The following is a 21,336-nucleotide window of genomic DNA, read 5'->3' on the forward strand; positions in this document are numbered from 1 at the left end:
AGAGAGGACTTAGAACAAAAAGATGCCGTACGGGCCGTTTACCTTTGTCCGTTGAACTTCGGGTAAACAAGGACAAAATATCAGAGTGTGGTGAATGACTTGTCGTTGTGATGGTGTGATTCAAAGGCCTATTGCGCACCTTAGACCGACGCAGAAATGATGCATCTAGGTATATCTATCCTTGGAAGACGTAAAAAAAACATCCGCAGTTACACCGATTAAAACATCGGTTTGAAACTTGCAGCGATTAATGAGGGAAATATTATGCATAAAATTTTTGCCTCCAAATTTCGATACCGGTGACATCAGGTCAGGTTAACCCTCACCCGATATAGGAGGGCGGGGGGGGGGGGTCAAACCACCTCGTTTTTTTTTTTCGCGAATACCCGCGGTGTAAAAAGCGGCTGATCGCGACGAAACTTTCATTACCCTCGAGTTAATCAATTTTACACCTACCCTTAAAATTTCATGACCCCGACCCAAGTGACCTATGACCTGTGACCTATTTCTCGAAACCAGGTTTGGCCGGAACCGCGATTCGGCGTATATTGGCTCACATTAGCCGCGCGTTTGCAGTCTTTTCGTGGTTTCGGGCGTTCAAACATGTGATATGATGTTGGCCCAATGCAAAAGGGTGGGTGTCAAGGTCACCTGAAGGTCAGGTCAGGTGACAGGTCATTGACCTTTGATGATCTCGGCTCACTTTTTCGAGTTTCATATGTTTTGGGCTAGTTTTTGGAGCTGAATTCAAATTTAGCAATCATTTGGACATTTACGAAGTAGTTTTGGTGCCTTCTTAGCATGTTACAAACCTGTCAGAGGCGGTTGACACGTAATACGAATACCCGGCAAGACCCCTACTGGTTAACCTGACATGACCTGACCCAACCTGGCCTAAATGCATGAAGACATCATCTGTGCTCAAAACTAACATGGTATTCGTGGTAAGCGGCAATCGAAAGAACGTCCAAAATAAGGACGGAAACAATTCGGTCATTTTTTGGGTCAGGTCAAAGGTCAGGTCACCAGAGGTCACCAAATGTAAAATGTTGACTATTTCAACATTTTGGAAACTGCCGACGGCTATCTCGGGAACCGATAGAGCTACAGCGCCGCGGAAAAGCGCATCCGATAGCCCTTTTACAGGCCTTTCTGAATAATGATCTCAGATTTGACCTCAGGTCAACGGCTTACCTTCCAGAGGACAAAAACTCCAAAAATAGCCGTTTTTACGAAAAGCGTTTTTTTCGGCAATAACTTTTGACTAAAAAAAGCCATGGCATTACTTTTGCCAGCATCGTGTTCCTCTCGTCGAGACGCGTCGAATGAACTATAATTTGACATTGAAAGGTCAACTTGAAAATTTGCCCTCAGGTCAAGGTTATGACCTGACCGGAAAAGGTCATGTTGCATATCAGTCGATCCGCAACGTCGAGCCGAACACATCTAAGGCGTTTTCAGCGCTCTAGCACGCCTCTATCAGAAGTTATTAGCGAAAAACTGTTAGATTCTGTTCGTGACCTGAGATGACTTCGGGGACATAACGAGGGATCACAGTTGCCATTTTCCGGTTCAGTGTGTCAATTTTACCTACATCTCGATGTTTTGAGAGTGTCTAGAATAACGTTCGTGCAAAACAAACGCTTTTCAATTTTCTCCCGTTGACTTACCTATAATTTGGAGAGGCCGCAAAATTGACCTGACCTTAGGTCACCGATATCAAAATTCTGAGACATACATTTTGTAGATAATGTTGCTCTTATCAATCACTGAAAGTTTCAAGGCAATCGTTCAGTCGGTGTAGCTATGACGAGCATTCTTATTTTTTTCTGAGGTGAGATCACTTGGCGCGACCTGGTTACCTGACCTAAGGCGACCTGGGTCTGAAATTTTCACAACATGTGCGGAAAAGATGCACGAACAAGTCCGTTTTTTTAGATATCTGCGAAAACCGCAGGGGCGGGGGGGGGGGGGAGGTGCTCAAACACCTCCCGGCGCGGCGCGGTTAACGAGAGGAACTTGATGCCGGTAAAATTAATGTCGTGCAAGTTTTGAGTCTCAAGTTGTTGCAGAAAATCAGTTTTCGCCATAAAAGCGTAGAGATGGACAGGTTTTGCCCTCTGCAGGCTAAATTGACTGAGTCAAATATCAGAAAATCACTCTTAGAGAGCATAAAAAGAGCTATCATATGCGCTTTTCGGCAGCGCTGTAGCCCTATCCGTCCACGATTTACGCGCCGATTGTTGAAAAATGTTAAGATAAGCGAAAACTGACCCATGATGACCCCTGGTGGTCTTACATTTGCCATATAAAATTGCTCATAAATTTTGACGCTCTTTTGAACACCGCCTACTGCGTTTCGCTACAAGGCCCAGAAGCCGAATTTGAGAGGGAAGGAGAATTCAAAACACTCCTCCCAGAGGGTCTGAAATTTTCAAAGCAAGTGCGGTAAGATCAAAGGTGTACCGAAAATGGCAGCACATCTATGAGGCATTTGCGAGGAAGTCTTAGCAAGGCTCTTCTCCCCCTCCTCGCACCGGTCATTTTGAACTCTTGAATGTTACATATCGTTTGCCCGTTGTCACTGTATGGCCCAGGAAACATATAGGAGGGCGTGAGCCCCATCCTAGTTACGACATTTCACGATGGGATCTCCGCACTGCCCCGTGCCTTGTTGCGGGTCACGTCATCTGTCTGCTATATCTTAGTCATCCACGCAAAAGGCGAAAGATATTGTTTCGAACTACGAACAATCCGGGACTGGGTGTTTGTGTTTGTGTAGAGCGACGTAGCATGAAGAGCTTTGGCCATATCTTACTATTCGAGAAACAGCGTAAATACGCTGACATTTGGGTACATCTCCAAAGTTCCAGCTTATTTGTTCTCGTACTAAAACCGCTTACGATGTTCCCTTTCGTTCACCGAATAGGTAACACGTTATCATAAGCAAAATATTGTTTTATTGCAGCACATAAACCGTTACAAGTCTGCACCACCCCCTCCTGATAACATGAGCGAGTACAGAGCCGCCGTCTCGTAGGGGCAAACCGCTAATACCGCTAAGCGCAAGTCAATCTAGTCAAAATACTTCGCAATTCCTTGAAAATAATCACAAGTAGCGCACACACTTCAGGTCAATTCTGAGTCATTGCACGAAAGCAGCAGGTATCATCAACAAGCCTCGTGCGCCATTTCGTTCACCTATTCACTCGTCGACTGGGGTAGTTTCTAATGACTGGGCATCTCGCTGAACGTTCGTTCAAACTCCTCATCTTATACTGCTCACTCCAACACGGGCCCTCTGAGATTAGTACCGCGTCCGGCCGCTGGGTGGCAGCAGCGTCGCACGGCAGACTCGACATGACCACAGCACACGCGAACACACGACACGACTGGGGACGCCGGTCGTCGCCTACCTACTGTCGTACCCACCTCTACCGGCCCCTGCGGGTCACACAAAACAACACTCCTGCCTGACACGGGCCACTGAACAAATGCATCGCGCCCACACCGAAACAAACGCAGGCGACCGCGTCACGCGTAACAAACAGAGAAAATAAACAGAGAAACGCCCGATCACTGTGACTCGATACGATGCGTTTTTGGCGGCCCAAATAACGACTCTATGAACCACCCGACAGACTTCAAGACCGACGCCCAAAGCCATGACAATAGCTGAGATTGCCGGGTTAATATCAGACAAAATAGCCGCCAGAACATTGGGCAACTGAGATTCGCAAGAACAGATCAGCGAAGTGAGCCTTAAATAGCACGGCTGAAGATGTTACACGACTGTGAAATGGGACATGCCTTTGTGCTAAGTGCGGTTACAAATATGAATGACTTGCCACCCACCACATTGAGTTACCCTGGGGACGGTGCACCGGCTGAAAGCGATCCCAGATCTGATGACAATCGACGAGATTCCTTTAGAAGCGACTGGTCTGAGAAGGGGTCGAAGAAACCGTCACGGATAGTGTAAAGTGAGCGTGAAGTGTGTAAATAGTGTGTAACACTTTGGGACGGTGTACTTTGGAGGGATGTGTGAGTGTTGAGGAGCAGGCGACGCGTGCAGCGGGATCAGGTGGGTAAAAGTGGGACAACTACAGCCCGTAGAATTGACTCCGACTCCGACACTCGGCGACTCCGGCTGGCCAACTCACTCGTCAGGTGCTCACCCTCGCCCGCCCGCAGGTCTAGTGTCATTTCACCGACTGCGAGAGTACTAAGAGTCCGGTCAGAAGCAGCTGAACTCCCAGTACTCACAGGCGACGGCGTGCTCCTGCGAGACGGCGGCCAGTTCGAGCAGCCACTGTTCCAACAGCACAGCGGCCGTGACGAGCCGACGGGCAGCGCCATCCTCCGCCGCCGGCCGGCTGCCGCTCGAGGCCGGCCGAGGGGTGTACCGGAACCCGTCAGCGGTCGGCTCGAGGGGTCGCTCTCCGCCCCCGCCAGAGCCTCCCAGTGAGCGCCGCAGCATGGACGCCACAGAGTTCAGACTCAGTCGGCGCGGCTCAGACTTTGTCGCCGGAGCGGGTGGCGCCGAACCGGCCACCGGCTGCTCCTCGCGCGCGGCTAGTCGTGCCCGAGCCCATCGTACTAGCTCAGAGAGCTGTGGCAGCGCTGCCGTCGCCACGTCGATCCGGTGCTTGAGCTTTCCGAGCGTCTGCAGCAGCGAGCGAACGCTGGGCTGTAGCACTATCGACTGATCCAGAAGACACGACCTGAGTAGTGGTTGGGGGTAGAGACTGAGCCTCGTCAGCACCGTCATCAACTGTAGGTTCAACTGGAGGCCGTTGGTGGTCGCTTCCTCCAACCTCGTCAGCAGCAGGTCCAGGAACGGGCCCATGCTAGGTGTCAGACCAAACATCTCGGTCGGACTCTGAGGGGTTTCCCGCACCTGCTCGCCGTCTTCGGGCACTAGCTGGAGTGGCAGTGGAAGCGGAGGCCGTCCTTCTACAACCACCTCGTCCCCGTTTATCTCTTCAGCTGTCGGTATCACACCAAGACTGGCCAGGGCCTCATCCAGCTCCGCACAACTGGTCTCTAGAGTCGGCATTTCTTCCGGCGTCGGCACGCGCTCCACCAGTGCCCAGAAGAGCGCGTCTTCGGGCGCGCCGGGCGGCGGCGACGGCGACAGGCGCGGGTTGAAACTCTGGTAGCCACTGCTCTCCCCAATCGAGCCCGTCTCGTCCACTGTGGGCTCGGGTGGGTGTTCCCCGTTCCTTTCTACAGCCGGCGGAGGTGGCGAGTCTCCCGCTCGCAGCATTCGGTACGCATCGGCGGGGGACGGGTGCACACCATCATACGCGTGCGTCCAGCCGGCACAGCCGCGTCTGCACGCGCGCACGCCCGCCCGCGCGTCCATGGTATACTCGAAGAACTCGCTCATGTGCGACTGTAGCGCGAACTCGACCGGAGCAGGGGAGGCGGTCGGTTCCGCGGCGCCGTCCACCGTCGAAGACGGAGGCTGAGCGGGGCTGGACGACTGTTTGGACGCCTTCTTCGCTGACTGTTTCGGCGGCTGTCTCGCTGACGGCTTCCCAGCAGGTGCCATTGCTGGAGTCGTTGCCGTTCCTCCGGCCGGAGGTGCCGAAGAGGACTGGCTGAGCTGTTGTCTTCCATTACTGCTGTCACCTTTACCCACCTCCGAGGGCCGTGTGGCGCCGGGCGGCGGGCCACAACAGACCGGTACGAGCTCCAGCAGTTTGCGGGCCGTCCCACCGTGCTGGTCGGGCTCCCTGACGCGGGTCCGCTGAGAGACCATGACGTGTGTGCAGGGCAGCAGGTGGCGGAACACCAGCTCCAGCATCACGTCCTCACAGTTCAGGTCCAGCAGGGTGTGGAGAAGTGAGAGCGTCACCACGCACAGCTGCCGGAGAAGAGAAAAACAGACGTAAGTGGGCTGACGAAAGACTTAAACAGGCATCTGTATGTATCATCGTAACACCACTCCCCTAGCAACAGAAAAGCTCAATCGTTTTATGCGTCCCACCGATAGAAGTGATACCACCCAATGTCAAGGTCATAGACGTGAGAACATGCATGTGTTACTTCAACACACAAAACCACACACGACACGTAATCACGCGTTCAGTCTGACGCTGATTACGTCACATCACTAACGACTGTACAGTGTACAGTGTACACACATGTGACGTCATACCACCCAATGTCTCACTGAGTCCGCCCGTAACTGAGTTGGAGAAGGGAAACTTAGCTCTTCTATAAACATCTTCACATGCCACCATGGTCTGCAGACTAGCGGGGAATACCGAAATGCAGCATGTTATGTGTTTGAGCAATGCGCCTCGCGGTGTTCCAATAAGAGTTATTTCAGAGTTCAGCTTTCCTGCCGGGAACGTTTTGCAATTAGTTCCACCCAGGGGGGTTCGCTCCCGTGCCTTCAGCATTACGAAAAATGGTAACAACCCGTGAGCAGCATCAGCGCTCACGCACATGTTCAAGGAAAACGACGTGTAATGGACTGCTGACGACGGCCCTCTCCACCAATCAGCGCTCAGCATCTCGAGCGCTGATTGGCTGGTAGCAAACGCGTCATATGTGGGTCTCATTTTTTGCGATCAGTGAACGCGTTATTTAATACACAGTGGCCTATGGAGAATGGCACGCGGAATTGAAGGTCAGTGTTTTATTGCTTCGTACATGCGAATGGGGGTATTTGAGTGGCATTTGACACCATTTTCGAAATCTACAGTGAATTTCTGATCGACTCATGTATATATTTATATGAGTTTGATAGTATTACTGCTACATAGTCGGTGTTTTATGTTGGTGTTGTTTCTCTCGACCTTTGTCTTGGACTTTCATCATATCTTTTCTCAAAAATGCTTGTCATAACCAGGTCTAAACTGTATCTGTATATAAGGAATATGTGTTGAATATGAGGAGAAAGTAGTAATGACCATTCTGCCTATCAAACTGCCAGAAGGTGATCTTGTAAGGTGATTGAAACTGCAGTACGGGTTGCAGATGTGGGTTTGAGGCATTAGCATTGTTGTTGTAACCCCACTTGCTCTAATAAAATGGCAACATGGGGTTATGTACCTACTATTGCACAGCCTGGTATCAAGCTGGTTGATATGTGGAGGATAATGAAAGCATAAAAACTTCTTAAGTGAATAGGAGCGTTGCGTCTTGTGACTTATGTCAAGTCATTTTAAATCAAATGATTGTGTGTGATTGTAACTGTTACTTCAATTATTATTGCTAGTTTTGACCTTTTTAATCAGCAAGTTTTATGTGTACCAATTTCATATACTTGTGTAATGTCTGTGCGATTTTGTGCAGTGTGCGTGCACTTGAAACAAGCCAATTTATTTTGTACCTTTTTGTACTGCAACAAATGTATGTCAATTGTCAAAGGACAAAAATGTCATGTCTATTATCATTGACACTACTACAGCTAACTTTGCCTATATTCCTATCTTTCAGAGTCATTCAATTCAATCTGCTTTCCAGTGCAGTACCTAGGAGGCGCAACTGAAACTCGCACAAAGGCAATCAAGTGTCACTTCATCAGCCTACAGTAACAGCCCATCTGTAATCAAGATATGGATGAAGGGGCATAGAAGAACAACCAGTTCAAACATGTAAAGATTGTATTTTGTTTTGGACTATTTCTTAGCATAACAGAACAGTACACTTGCTGCTTTTATGTTTGCCCTGTGTGCAGTTTTGAATAATTTTAACCATGAAATGCTTTTGTCAACTATTCTCTTTACATAAGCTTCCTTTGTCATGCGTGTGTAATTTTGAGTTTACATGCATGATGTAGGCACATTTCCCTTGGCTTCATAAAACTACTTGCAAGCTTTTGTTATGGACATTGGTGCTATATATGATGCTTCAAATGTGTCCAGTAGTTGATGAAAGGAGAAGAGGAGTAGGACAGCTGATAGCTATTACCAAAAGTATGTGCTTGTCTGCACTTCGGGATGTTTTACTTCCTTGAGTTAAAAAAACCCTCATCTTGTTTCTTTCCTGTGTGCCCATTGTTTCCGTGGTGCTATAAACGTCAAGTTTGAAGTGGGTATCCAAGTGAGCAAAATGTGTATTATTTCAGTCCGTCTTGAATCATTCGTCTTGAATTATATCCCTAACTGACATCCTGTTATTTGTCCTGCAATGTCTGTGCCTGTGTCCGCCCTTACCTCCGGCTCCAGCCTCCAACCAGCCCTGCTGAGCTCTCAGCTCTGTCGCCGGCGCGGTGTGTCGCAACGTGCTGTTTCTCCACTCCAGCCGACAGCTGCTAGGAATCGTCCTGTGCCATGCGCCATGCGACACAGCAATTGTAAGCTGCAGGTCACATTCGGACTGATTGGCTCCGTGTATGTGCATCCGGCCGGGAGCTAGTCGATATCAGGGACGTGGGTCGGACTGTTGTGGCGGCGTGCACTGTGCTGGTTGAAGTTGCTGTATTTCTGTTAGTGAAAAGCATCAATACATAACCGTGACCGCAGCCCAATGTTAATGTGGATTTCAGAGGGAGCGGGCAGTCAGGAGGGCCCCATGTGGATATGGATCCAGTGTCCAGAGGGATTGGCTAAGATTTCCGGCGATTGATAAACGCTTCTATGATAGTAAACCTATGATCCTATCGAGTTATGAGGGGAGGTCACGTGACGGACCTGGCCTTACTAAACTCTTGTGAAAACACGACACATACGAACGGTAAGAAACCGACAGCTCTTTTTTCTGCCAAGTGTCATCTTTCTGTGAAGGATTTCTTGGCACCGAGTGTTCAGAAATTGCGTTGTTTTTGGACTGTGCAGACTGCAGAGGCTCACGAGCGACAACATAGGTCAACAACCTGACGTACCTTAAATATGCGACTTGTACCATAAGATCCAGCTTGATCAAAAGATAGGACATGCCAAATTTCATTTCTTTATCTCAAAAGAATTTTGAGCTATCGTAAAAACCGCCAGTGTGGCACCATATCGCCTCCCCGCGGGGTCGGAAGGTAAAAGTTCGCCGGCTCTAACTAAACAAATAGTCGTCGTATCGCAAATTCATTGACGGCGTTCGAAGCGTTGTTCAATTTACTTTCGAAACATATCCTAACATTACCATTTAACTGCCTAGCGCAATCACCAACAAGCAAAAGTTCCGCGCATTCCTCCTCATACAGTGTTAGCGGCGGCCGGCCGCCGGCCGCTGACCCACATTCGCGTCATCAGGGAATGCCGCAACTAATTTATTGTTTCCAACTTTTTTCCCGGAGCGTTCTACCTGGTTTATATAGCCTTGGTTCCACCTATAAGATTCCTGAGCTTCACGGAAATCCCCGCCATATTTCACTGTTCAAAAATATATCGGTGCCGCTAATCTCAATCCTTCCCATAAAACCCCAAGCCATAAGTCGTCTACAACACGGCTCAAACCAGAGTAAGTCAAACGAACATTGCCGCTGCCCACGTCGAGGCCAGCAACCCAATCCACCCACTATCCGGCCTGTCCAGCTCTCCGTAATAACACCGTGGCTCCGGCGACCGGACCGTGACCGGTCCGTAAGGCGACGCGTTCCCGACCGTTCCGTTCCGGAGGCTGGCTCTGCGGCTGATCGGCGGCAGTTTTATGATCTATTCACGCCTCGCACACAGTCCGTTCCCAGCCGGCCAGGCTGGAAGGGTTCTCAAAACGGCAGTCTTCGGATAGTTCGTAGCTCTGTCCGTCGCTGTGTGGGTGGGTGTTCAACTGTCTCAACGCAGAAGGTGATCGTAATGGGCTAATTAGCGGAAACGAGCAGCGTGTGGAAAGATGGGTGAAAACGAAAGGGTGAAATGACGTCCGGCAAGGAACGACACAAAACATAAAATGCATGTAGTTCCCAGGCATCCTGGCTGATACCACTAATCAAAACTGATAGCATGATCGGTAGCAATATTCTCATTGCTCATATTGACAGTCTGAGTGACGACTCTCATCAACGTCGACATAATTGTAACCATCATCTTTGCTAACCATCGGCTATCTTTCCCACATCCCCACTCCGCACTCCCACATACTCCCTCCCTCCAACCCAGCACCGCGCCGTACCTTGGAGGTGGCAGCGATGCGCTGCACAAGGGTGTCGATGATGCGCCGCTCCTCGTAGCGGTGCGCCAGGATCAGCCGCAGAAAGGTGCGCACTAGGCCCGGCTGGTCGATACTGCGCAGGAACAGGTCTAGGTACGCCGTGGCCGTAATTATCTCCTCCATCGAGTTCTGTAGAACGGAGACGAGAGGGGTGAGGTGGGGTGAGACAGCTAACGGACAAATATGTGGGTGGGTGTAAGACGGTCCTCCGAACACACGAAGACGACGAAAATAGATTTCGGAATAGCATCTACGATGAAAAGTTGCTGCACTTGCGTGTACACTGTACATTGTACAATGCCTCGAAAGGGATTAGATAATCACTTTACCAACATATGGGCGTCAAGGCATCGGAATTTGATGAAAAAAGACGCATCAAGCATCAATGCTGTTCGATATGCTACCAAAGTTTGTTTTTATCCAAAAGGGATTTGGCTCCAGTCCAATATAGTAATCAACGGGTCGAAGTACGTTGGAGCCACCCAAGATGCCTTGTTTACACGGCTGCTCATCGACACGGTACAGACACGTTGAGGAACATATCTAGACCCGTGTTTACATTGACTCCGTTTATGAAACAAACAAGCGACGCTACGACATAAACATCATCAGGTCATCATCCGTCTTGTTAGACCAATACCGCAGCCAATCGCACGGAAAAGGCAACAGCTAGAAAACACAGAAGTGTTAAAAGAAGCAATGACAGAACAAATACTGCAATGAAATGAGCACAGGAAAATTGTTATTTGCTTGCAACAATATAATAAACTGTGCAAAGTACACACAACTATTATTTTGGAAACATATCAAAGCTATTACGTCAGGCGAAAAGCATTGTCATTCAGTTATTGAAACCTTATTAATTCATATGTGAATATTGAAGAGCCCGGTCAGTTGCAGGACTATAACCATAGCAACCGTCAATTGGTGACAACTAGCTAAAGCACCATAACACATTTAACTAGCGCGGACAAACTAAAAACGGCGTTATACACATTCACTGCTTTCTACATCTAGTCTAGCTCTGGCATGGCTCTGTCGGCCGTGTTACTTCACGATCCAGCCGCATTGCAATGCGCCGTATCTACTATAAGGAACGAAAGGCAAGTAGCGTCAAAAGGGAAGAGGTAGCCGAGCTCGCAGCTCGGCTGCCGCGTCAGCAGGGAAAGTAGCATCAGCAGGGAAAGGCAGCTCGGCCATACGGATGAGCAGAGATCGCCTGGAGGTAAGACAGAATCGCACACATATTTTAGCTAGCATGCGATTTAGTGTAACGCTACGTTGCACGGGCATAAATAAGCACAAGAACGCCTGCGGGCAGTGTGGCGGGCAGCCGGGTTACACGAATCATCCACTATTGGCTGACTAACCGAATCTGGGGATGCGCCTTGTGCTGCGGCGGCAGAGCCCCCCTGTGCAAAGACGTGGTGATCAAAGACGTGATCAGCGGCAGAAGGAGCAGGGCAGGGAGAGACGGATAGACTGTACGACAATGAACAGAGAAGTGAGAGAATGGGAGACGGAACGGAAGAGGGAAAACATGAGAAGTAAAACATGGGAAGGCTTGAGAACCAAATGAAATGGACATGGTGCAAAATATGCAAATATGTGAACGGTGTGTTCACACGGGATAGGAATTGGTGCAGTGTGTGACGGGGTACATATGCTAGAGCGAATTAAATTGGAATTAAACAACATCGTCAACAATCCTGCGTTAATAGGGTAGGCACGGCCAGTACAAATAAGTCCAAGTAGTCATCAAAGCTGGCAGCGAATATGCAACGCTTCTGAGTTCCGACAGCAATTATAGTCTAGCGTTACCAGTTCAACACATAACTTGATAAAAGGAAAGAAAAGGGAAACAGGTGAAATTCTTAGCTAAGGAAATTCCGAGATAATGCCTAAGAATTCACATGTTGGACACCATGTAAATATTCAACAAGCTCTCAGGATGACGGGAAAATAGCGCATATAACCGCTAACGGTTGTACTAGACTGGACGACGAACATTGACACTGTACAGGTGCGGACTGCAGTGAACCCGGTGCAAACTATGCGGGTGGTACGTCCGCCCAGGGCGTGTGGGAGCCGTCTCGCCGACTCCTCTGTATCAGTTCTCAGTTTCTTACCTGATGCAGTGCCGGTCCCATGACCGACACCAGAAAACCCTGGTACACGTAGTCTAACAGCTGATCGGCAATCAGCGGATGGCACACCTGAAACATACAAACATAGTTAGTGGCAATGTAGACGGGATGGGAGGCCTGGCCTGTCTGACATGCTGACTCATCGTTGAAGTCCATGAATAGCAGCATTTTGCTAAAGAGTTACAGGCACCACATTCTAAGGAGAAATAAGCGGTTGCAAAATTAAAATAGAACGAAATAGCCTTGCCAGGATCATCACAATAACCTCGGAGTCCGAATCAATAGTCCGAGATCTAAAGCTGTAAATTCGAAAACATCGCCGCCAAGACGGGTATTTTCAGATCGAGATTACACAACTCAGATCGCTTCCCCGTATCAATCACAACATCTCCGCCCACATTCAGCGTCCACGGCTAAATCGGTCTCCATTTACGACCAATTTCCGTCTCCGCTATCCGGTATAGCATTCCGGATCAGGAGCGGCCGCTGACTGATTTGCCTCAACTCTGACTCGCTTTGGACACCATCTTCCTTCCTAAATAGCCTCCCACGCAGCTGTCAAGCTGCTCGGCCAGTGTAATACTATCCCAGTCAGCCCTTCCCTAACACACCTGCAGCACAGAGTTGCAGAAGTCGAGCGAGCAGACGAAGCTGTGCAGCTCGGGCACCTGTTTGGAATCGGCGCTCAGCAGCTGGTACCTGTCCTCAGTGACCACCAGCAGTTTCCGCGGCAGCACAGAGTAGAGACCGCTCAGACCGGTGGCCAGCACCTACACAACGGAAAACGTAACAACGTAACGTAACAACGGAACGTAACAGTGCAACATAACAACGTGATCCAACACAGAGTCCGCGGCAGTTCAGAATATACCACCCAGACCAGCTATTGCCAGCACCTGAACGACGAAAAACGTAATAACGTAAGGTAACAACGTAAAGTGGCGTGGAAACGTAAGTCACCTAACAACGTAACGTAACAACCGCGTAAGGCAGCACTGAGTTACCGGTAGCACAGGGCACAGACCGCTCAGGCCGGTGGCCAGTATCTTGCCCGACGGAAAACGCAAGGTTAGACAACGGAAATGTTCTCGTAAGTCCAATAGAATCCCATCCGGCCATCATTCCCCGCCCCATTCTTACCGGACAGAAGTTGGAGTGCTGCACGATATACTGGGCCAGCTGGAGATTCTCTCGCGACAGTCTCATGCACAGGAGCAGCGCCTCGCGGTCAGTGCGCCCAATCACACCATCACGGTGCACAAAGTCAACAAGCATGGCGAACACGCTGAAACTGGTCGGCTGGCCGTCCTCGTCCAGCCCGAGGAAGAGGTCGAGCAGCGGCGGCTGGCGGTGCAGCGCGGCGCACAGCTGAGCCAGCACCAGCACCAGCCGCCGGTGCAGCTCCACGGGCTGCTCGGCGGCGCGGCAGCCGGCCAGCAGCGACGTCAGCGGGCGCAGCACGGCGCGCTGCACCAGCAGCGCCGACGCCGCCTGGCGCAGCAGCTGCTCGTAGATGCGCAGCTGCTCCAGACGCAGCTGCTCTTCAAACGGGCCGCAGAGCGCGCTCCAGTCCAGCAGACGCTCCAGCACCCGCTCGCTGAGGAACAGGTCGAAGATGCGCAGTCGGCGCGGCGCGGACGGGTCGGACAGGCCGTCGGCGGCCGATCCGGCACCGGCCGCCTGCTCGGCGTCCTTCAGGTCCCACATGAGCAGCGTGCACACCTGGTCCACGTGGTTGAGCACGCAGTTGACGTCGTCGGCAGTGGTGGCGTCCGGACCCTGGCAACAACCGGAAGGTCGGATTACGATCGCCGTCACCAGTCTGTGAATCATTTCAGTCCGAGAAAGTCATACGTCTTTAGGCATTTCCAAAATAACAAAGCAGAATGACTAGCAAGCGGCAAACAGGTGTAACTGCAACTAGCTACCACCACTAAGGTCAGCAAAGGAAATTGTGTGTGCTGGAGGGTTTTTACAATTACTTTCAGCCATATCTTTTTATGCAGCATGGTTCAACGCTATAGGAGTCAGCTGCATACCTGATGTGCCTGCATCATCTCCCATGCCTGCTGCCAGTGAATGCGGAAGCTCTCAAAGCAGGCGACAGCATCCAGGTCCTTGTCCTTGAGTGGCGAGGCACCCCGGAACCGGGACATGAGCGCCTCGCCGCGCTGAGAGCCGCGCGCCAGCCAGCCACTCATTCTGCTGCTCTTCTAGCCCCCATCCATCTGTGAGAGGTGGAGAAAGTATCAGTCAAGGTTGTCCTGAGCCCTGATCGGCGGCCGGCTAGTACTCTTGCCGGCGCTCACATACGTGCTGGTTGCCCCGGCAACGGGCTATTGACCAATGAGAAGCGAGAAAAGTGCAACGTCACTGCGATTTTTCATATAAATGTGCCCCTTTGTAGCGCGCTTCTCATTGGTCAATAGCCCGTTGCCGGGGCAACGAGCACGTATGTGTGCGCGGGCTAGCGCGCTAGCCGGCCGCCGAACAGCGCTCCAGACTACACAATTGTAGTACTAACAGAAACATCATCTTATTCAGAGCTGCAGTGTGGATGGTGCAATGTAGGAAGACAATATCTCTTTTAATCCTTTTAACCCTATTCCTGGCGGGCTCCGCCGGGACAAGAAACTGGCGGGGGGGGGGGCCGATTCGGCCCCCCCTGAGATCTCGAGAACGAAGCAAGATAGCGACAAGCGGTAAACGGCATCGGATACGCACGGCCAAGATCTACAATTTTTACTAAGGTCATTTTCAGGTCAGGTCAAAGATGACGTCACAGGGGTCGAAAAAGTCAAAATGGCGGCACTAGATATGGAGAGAGTTTTTCTCGAATAACTTTCGAATTAGTCAAGATAGTAACAAACTAAGGGCATCATCGTGATCCTCTCGTCAATCCGCATCGAATGATATATATGTTGACCTCGAAAGGTCAAGGTCAAAGGTTGACCTTAGGTCACGTGACCTCGAGGTCATCATGTATATCATTCGATGCGTCTTGACGAGCTGAACACAATGAGACCATCCACGCGTCTGTATCTTGTTCCTGTACGGAGTTATTGGCCAAAAACCTTTGGTGACCTTTGATGACGTCACATGACCTCACAGCTGCCCAACAGCAAAACAGACCTCAAGGTAGTGAAGGTTGATCGTATATGAAGTCATGTATGGTATATGGGGCCATTCCGACCCGTTTTAGTGGTAAAAACAGGGAGTTGATTTTTCCCCCATTGACTTATAATGGGGAGGTCGCGAAATTGACCTGACCTTAGGTCACCGATATCAAAATTCCGAGATATACAAATTGCACATACTGGTGCCCTAACTAAACCCTGAAGAGAAGAAATTGATCGGTCAAAAACTCTAGCTCTGGCGTGATTGCAAACTTTTCTGAGGTAGCGTCACCAAACCGCCTCTGGTGACCTGACCTGAGGTCAGATCAACTCAAAATTTTCAGACATGTTGCGTAGAAGCCTTTTAGGAAAAGTCAGAAAATTTGAGCTTCCTAGCTCAAGGCGTTTGGGAGATATAAACAAAAAACCTCAGGGGGGGGGGGCTCCTGAGGCCCCCCCCCGCCAGGAATAGGGTTAATGTCTTCCTTTATTTTGATTAGAATGGAGGCATTTTATTTTTATCCTGTCAACAAATATGGATTTTTTTGGGGGGGGGGATGGAGGGGGTTACATACATAATTGCTATGGGTAAGAATGACTGGCTTCCCATTCCAATATCAGTTGGTGACATACCAGGGAAATAAGCTAAAAGTAGAGCGCTCTATTTATTGCTCCTGCCCCATGTTGAAGAGATACCCCTAAAAGCGTGATCTTTTATCGGCCCTTACGCAGCGAGGCAGTAATTCTCAGACCGGTGGATGGTATCAATAGAAAGAGAATGCGTCAAAGATTAACATGAATTAATTAAAATAACATTAAAATGTTAATTAAGCGTGGAAATTAGTCCCTAACATAAGCTAATTATTGCTCCTACCTCGGCGACGGCGCTCCCCGCAGTCGGCGGAGAAGCTAAAATAAAAGCCACCATCCTCCTCCGTAAGTCAATTTTAGAGCGGCCGAGTGGGCCGATGCGGGGCCACCAAACTGAGGTGAGACGTGGCTAGTAATTGCAAACCGCCATAGAAATCAATATGGGATGATTACTCTGAAGCTGGAGTGAAAGCATGAGTAGATTGCAAGAAACGAAATGCATAGATTGGTTGAATTATGTACAATAGGCACAGCTCAGATGAAGCCATTTCTATGATGTTGACATATGACATAACCCTTCCTCTCCTCACCTATGACCTAAGTGCATTGGCAGTTACCTGCATAGTTTTTTTTAGCACGAGTGTAATTCGCCATCGGACCGCAATACATGTTGCTAGGCTGCTGCAATTACAACGAACATACGAATACTGCCTTCATTTGTAGACGTTTGTTTTTTAGGCGGTCTTTGACGTGCAAGGGGGCATACCTGTCGACAACTTGAGTTTCTCCGAATTTCAAAAACTCCCAGAATTTCAATTCCTTATGCACTGTTGTAGGTACAGCTATGTTCACAAGTTTTCGTTTCCTCCTGTTCTAAAAAGGATGATATTTGTCGATTTCGTGCGTCGCTGATAGGAGGGTGCGTTTAATAATTAGGCCCAACGCTTTCTGCATCCGCGAGTACCTTCAAAAGGGAACAACAGTTTCCAATTCCATTTATTACACTATGGGACATGTGACAAAATGAACCCTGGAACACGCATGAAACGGAGCTCATATTCCTAAAAATGTCTACAATCGCTTCTTTTCTGACACTATTAGCAAATACCATCTCAAGTTAGGTGGTTGACAGACAGTCAATGGAGATCTGGGGAGACTGAGTGATGCCAATTCACCACTTAACTGATAATGAGGGCCGAGGGAAGAGAAACATGCAACATGCACAACTGACAACTTGACAAGTGACAAAACACTACCACTATTGCGCTACAGCAGCCAGCTCAAAAAATGCTTTTGGTGGCTAATTGCAAAACAAGTCACTAATAAATGTCTTAGTTGCAGCTGAACACTGCACAATAATCACACTGTTCACACATTGAGTGAGATGCCACAGGTGGTTTGAATCACACTTTGGTTCAACTGCAAATCTGAAGTGTTGTCATGAAGTTCATGCCTCCATGATCACAGCACTTTGGTTGTGGTTGGCATAACACTTGTAGTCTGCAGAGTTCCACATGAACTGCAGACACCTCATCTGGTGGTCTTCATGTTGCTCAACTTCTTCAGGAGGCAAATGTCGACCACCCAGCGGAAGCATGGTCCTGCAGAAAAGAAAGGTAATGCATAAGGTATAAACATTATCTGCTGAAACAGCTCCTTCTGTTGGCTGTTATTAATAGGTAACATAACAACATGTATTCCATGTATATTACATTTGTTGAAGTAAAATACTGCCAGCTATTTCAAAACCAGAAAATGAAATTATATTGTGGCATAATTCACATGCTCAGCTATCAGTATCAAATAATAATTAATTTAATATTTGGCATATTCTATAAAACACATTCATAGAATATTCTGCTTCACGTCACAAGGACTCACAATCTTTCTGTTCGGTGTTTGATTGACGCATTAACTAAGTTTGTCTTAGGTTTTATTATTGCAAAAAATTCATATTGCATTATTGTATCAAAATACTGCCAGCAATAACAAAACAAGAACATGAAATGCCAATGAGCAAGCCGCCTTTCCTTAAAATGGATTACTTTGAAAGGAATTTTAGTTTCTTTTAAGGAAAAGGAGAAATGATTATCAGGTAATTATCAGAAAACCACTCAACCAGCAAGTGGCTGGGTGGTTTCACAGCAAACATCAAGCCAAAACATATACTTACATCTATCTAACAATTGAGCCATTTGACTACTACAAGGGATATGTGAGCAAAATAAGAATCCAATTATCCGATGTTGACTTCCTTGCAAAGTTTATGCCCTATTTTATGAAAATGTGTCACTAGAATATGATACTTATCATCGAATATTATTTAATTTACGATTTATTTCGATCGGAATGCACATGGAGTCCCGCGCCATTTTCGTCGACGATGAATATGATCGTGTTTCATGAAGAGATAAGGGGTTTCAATGGTCTTTCAAAGCAATAATTTGATGCAAAAATTTGTAGGAAATAATATGAAGCTGGTTCAAATGGCCATCAACCATTTAAAACACCGAAAATACTCACAACTCCGTCCCGACGATCACGCAGCACCGCGCACGCCACACTACTGGCACAATGCCAAAACTGCTGTCACAGCGGAAATGTTTTTTTTTCTCGATTGCAATTGTGGAATTATTTATTAAACAGAGGATGATCTTTCCAAAAAACCGACTGATTTCATACACAGATGCATGGAAAATAAAAAAATCCCGGTAAGTTTATTTGTATTGTTTTGTCGATTTTGACATGCTCCTAGTTTGCAGACATATTTCGATATGTTCTACAGGGAGTTCAGAATTATTTCAGGACCAATCTTTTCCTCATTCATTTTCCCGTCGATCATGAAATTTTTAGAGCGGAACAATTGGTTTCCAGGCGGTCCGAGCGGTTTTCGTGAGAAGGGTGCAAAAATCGGCGTCATTTTTAGAGCCTCGACACCAGCTCAACACAGGACCCTATGGGAGACGGTGAAGAAGCGGGAGCAATAAATAGAGCGCTCTAATTTTAGCTTATTTCCCTGGTGTGTCACCGACTGATATTATATTTTGACATTTCAAATGAGACTGGCTTGCAGCTCCAATATCTATTATGCTTTGACATTTGAAACAACTAAACTACCACAAAGTCATGCAAAATGTTCAGTTCATGCTTTATGTTCAACCTACAATCAAGAACATTTTGTCAAGATTCCTGCAGTACCCTTGAGCAGTCAATCCAAACTAGAGCCACATGTGAATGGTGATACCAGATAATAGAATAGAAACTTCACTATAGGCTTATAGCAACTTCACATACAACTTCAATTGTTTCCAATCCAAATATAACAAAGCCGGAAACTGTAAGTCGATAAAACAGACAACTTGCACCTTTGAAGTAAAATGAATCCGTGAAACCAGACTTCAAACAAGCTTAATGTAACAGTATCTGTATTTCATGGGCGCAGAAGTTCATGAACGTGGTGCACAACATTTGTGAATTATGGGATTGGATGTTGACTTGCAATGGTGCGGTGAATGAGAATTCCATATTGAATGGCATGGACTAACTTCACCTTAACATTAAAATACATCCCAATTCCCAAGCTTATTCTTCCTCAGACACTTAAGGACATGATACAACTTACTTCACTCAAACAATATTCCTAAAACTCATTAACAACTGTACTTTATTAATTGTAGGATTCAAAATTAAAGTGCATGTTAGGACTAATTTTTAGTTAACTGTTGCAGATTCCAAGTGGTATTTAGGGTCAGAATAAGACTACGCAGCAAACCCGGAGCCGTCGGTATTGGTCTAGCTTGAAGTTTTTAAGACCAGGCAAACCAACATAACCTAAAAAAGGTTGACATATTAGATGGACAAAATCAAAGCATGGGATGAAAATTGGAAAAATATTAGACAAAAAATACAAATCATGATTCTGAATTGTGAAGACCAAGCGTGAGCGTCAGCCAGCGAGATCATCATCAACCTTGACCTACAGCTTCAGTTTCGGGGAAACGACGCGACTGCTACTTCGGAAAAAAATATGAACTAGTGCACATAACACTAAGTAAAAATATGATGTCAAAATTGCTCATTTCATTATACTCACCCACCTATTTACTATCACTTATGCACCTCCCACCTCACCCATCTTACATTCATTCATTATGAAAACCCAAAACCGAAAAAACAACAGCTGCAACTCGACCGTAAACAATACATTTTCCTTTACCCACCGTTGAATCGGGTTTATGTCGTCATCCTAAGCCAATCCTAAACTACGCTAGCAACTCACCCACATAAATCTTTCTTAGTTAGTTCTTGGATTTCTCAAAATAATTAAGTATATTTTTTGTGATCCTTATTATTTCGTCTAGTGGTGTACAATTTTTATTTGCTTTGAACCATCGTAATAGGTACTGTGAAAAACACAATTCTTTTCATTGATGACGTCATAGTCATTCACTAGAGTTACGTACATGCCAAGCCTTGGTCATTTTCAACTTTCAAACTTTTCTACTCTGTTTTTCGTTTTCGTTTTCCAGTCGAAGCCAGATACGTCATGTTTGGACTTCCCTTCTTCCCAACATAAAGCTACGACCTGAGGTCCCGTCTAAAGCGATTCAATTTTAGTTCAGGTGGACGTGGTGGATAAGACAGCCGAGATACTGACTGGTCGAAATCGTAGGGCAATTCCGAAGAATATCTTGAAGAATCTCATGGGGCAATTCAAGCTCAAGATGTGCTGGAATTTGCGGTTCTAACTTCTAACATATCTATCTATTCTTTATTTCCGTGACCAGTTTCCGGTTACGCTACAGTTTCCGTTTCAGTTTTGCCGAGTGAGCTTTGGAACAGGTAGGTACTGATCAGATCGGTTGCGAGGACCGAAACGGCTGATCTCATTTTCACCACGGGCACGGTGACTATAAATTTTCACTTTTCGTATGATACTTTGTGATCTTCGTGCGTTGTTTTTGCCTTGGCTCCTGCTTCTATCGGTAAGCCAAATTCTTTTTCCTCTTTGCCTACTGTTTTTGATAATTTTTATGATATGTAGGCGTGAGTTAGAGTAAGTTCAGTGTCATTATCTTACTAATAATCAAGGTGACGCATGGTGGGAATGGGAACATTTTGGTACTTATCACTACGTCCGTTGTGCTGTCCTAGTAAGCGTTGCCACGGATTTACAACACCGCCCGACCCCCGAGGTTCCCAAATCCCGGGCCAAGGGAAGATGTCAATTTTGTCATCAGTTATCTCTTTCATCACGACAAGAGTCTTGCCGCGGCCTAGTCTCGTACAAACGTTTGTCGCTCGAACACCCTCCTCGCCCTCTTCCCGTCAGTCGCGACAGTCTCCGGTCAGCGTTCGACGCCCGTCGTCTCGTCGAAGCG

The 21,336-nt window shown here is 47.6% G+C and overlaps 1 protein-coding gene across 3 annotated transcripts; it reads right to left on the reverse strand.

Moving 5' to 3' along the window:
* Nucleotides 1-2,943: 2,943 nt before the first annotated feature.
* LOC122389380 (FHF complex subunit HOOK interacting protein 1B-like) lies at nt 2,944-20,085 on the reverse strand. 3 transcript variants are annotated; one of them, XM_043381312.1, is made up of 8 exons: nt 20,053-20,085; nt 14,288-14,476; nt 13,389-14,027; nt 12,860-13,018; nt 12,231-12,317; nt 11,472-11,513; nt 10,063-10,230; nt 2,944-5,872 (listed from the first exon to the last, which is right to left on the reverse strand). In XM_043381312.1, exons 2-8 carry the CDS (start codon nt 14,447-14,449, stop codon nt 4,238-4,240), a joined length of 2,892 nt encoding a protein of 963 aa, XP_043237247.1. In that variant the 5' UTR covers nt 14,450-14,476; nt 20,053-20,085; the 3' UTR covers nt 2,944-4,237. The 3 variants fall into 3 exon arrangements, with proteins under 3 accessions (XP_043237247.1, XP_043237246.1, XP_043237248.1); XM_043381311.1 differs by having other exon boundaries at nt 20,049-20,082; XM_043381313.1 differs by lacking the exon at nt 11,472-11,513.
* Between the last annotated feature and the right edge of the window lie 1,251 nt (nt 20,086-21,336).

Source organism: Amphibalanus amphitrite, unplaced genomic scaffold (assembly GCF_019059575.1).
Source record: "Amphibalanus amphitrite isolate SeventyFive unplaced genomic scaffold, NRLGWU_Aamphi_draft 000356F_arrow, whole genome shotgun sequence".
In the NCBI taxonomy this organism is placed as follows: Eukaryota; Metazoa; Arthropoda; class Thecostraca; order Balanomorpha; family Balanidae; genus Amphibalanus; species Amphibalanus amphitrite.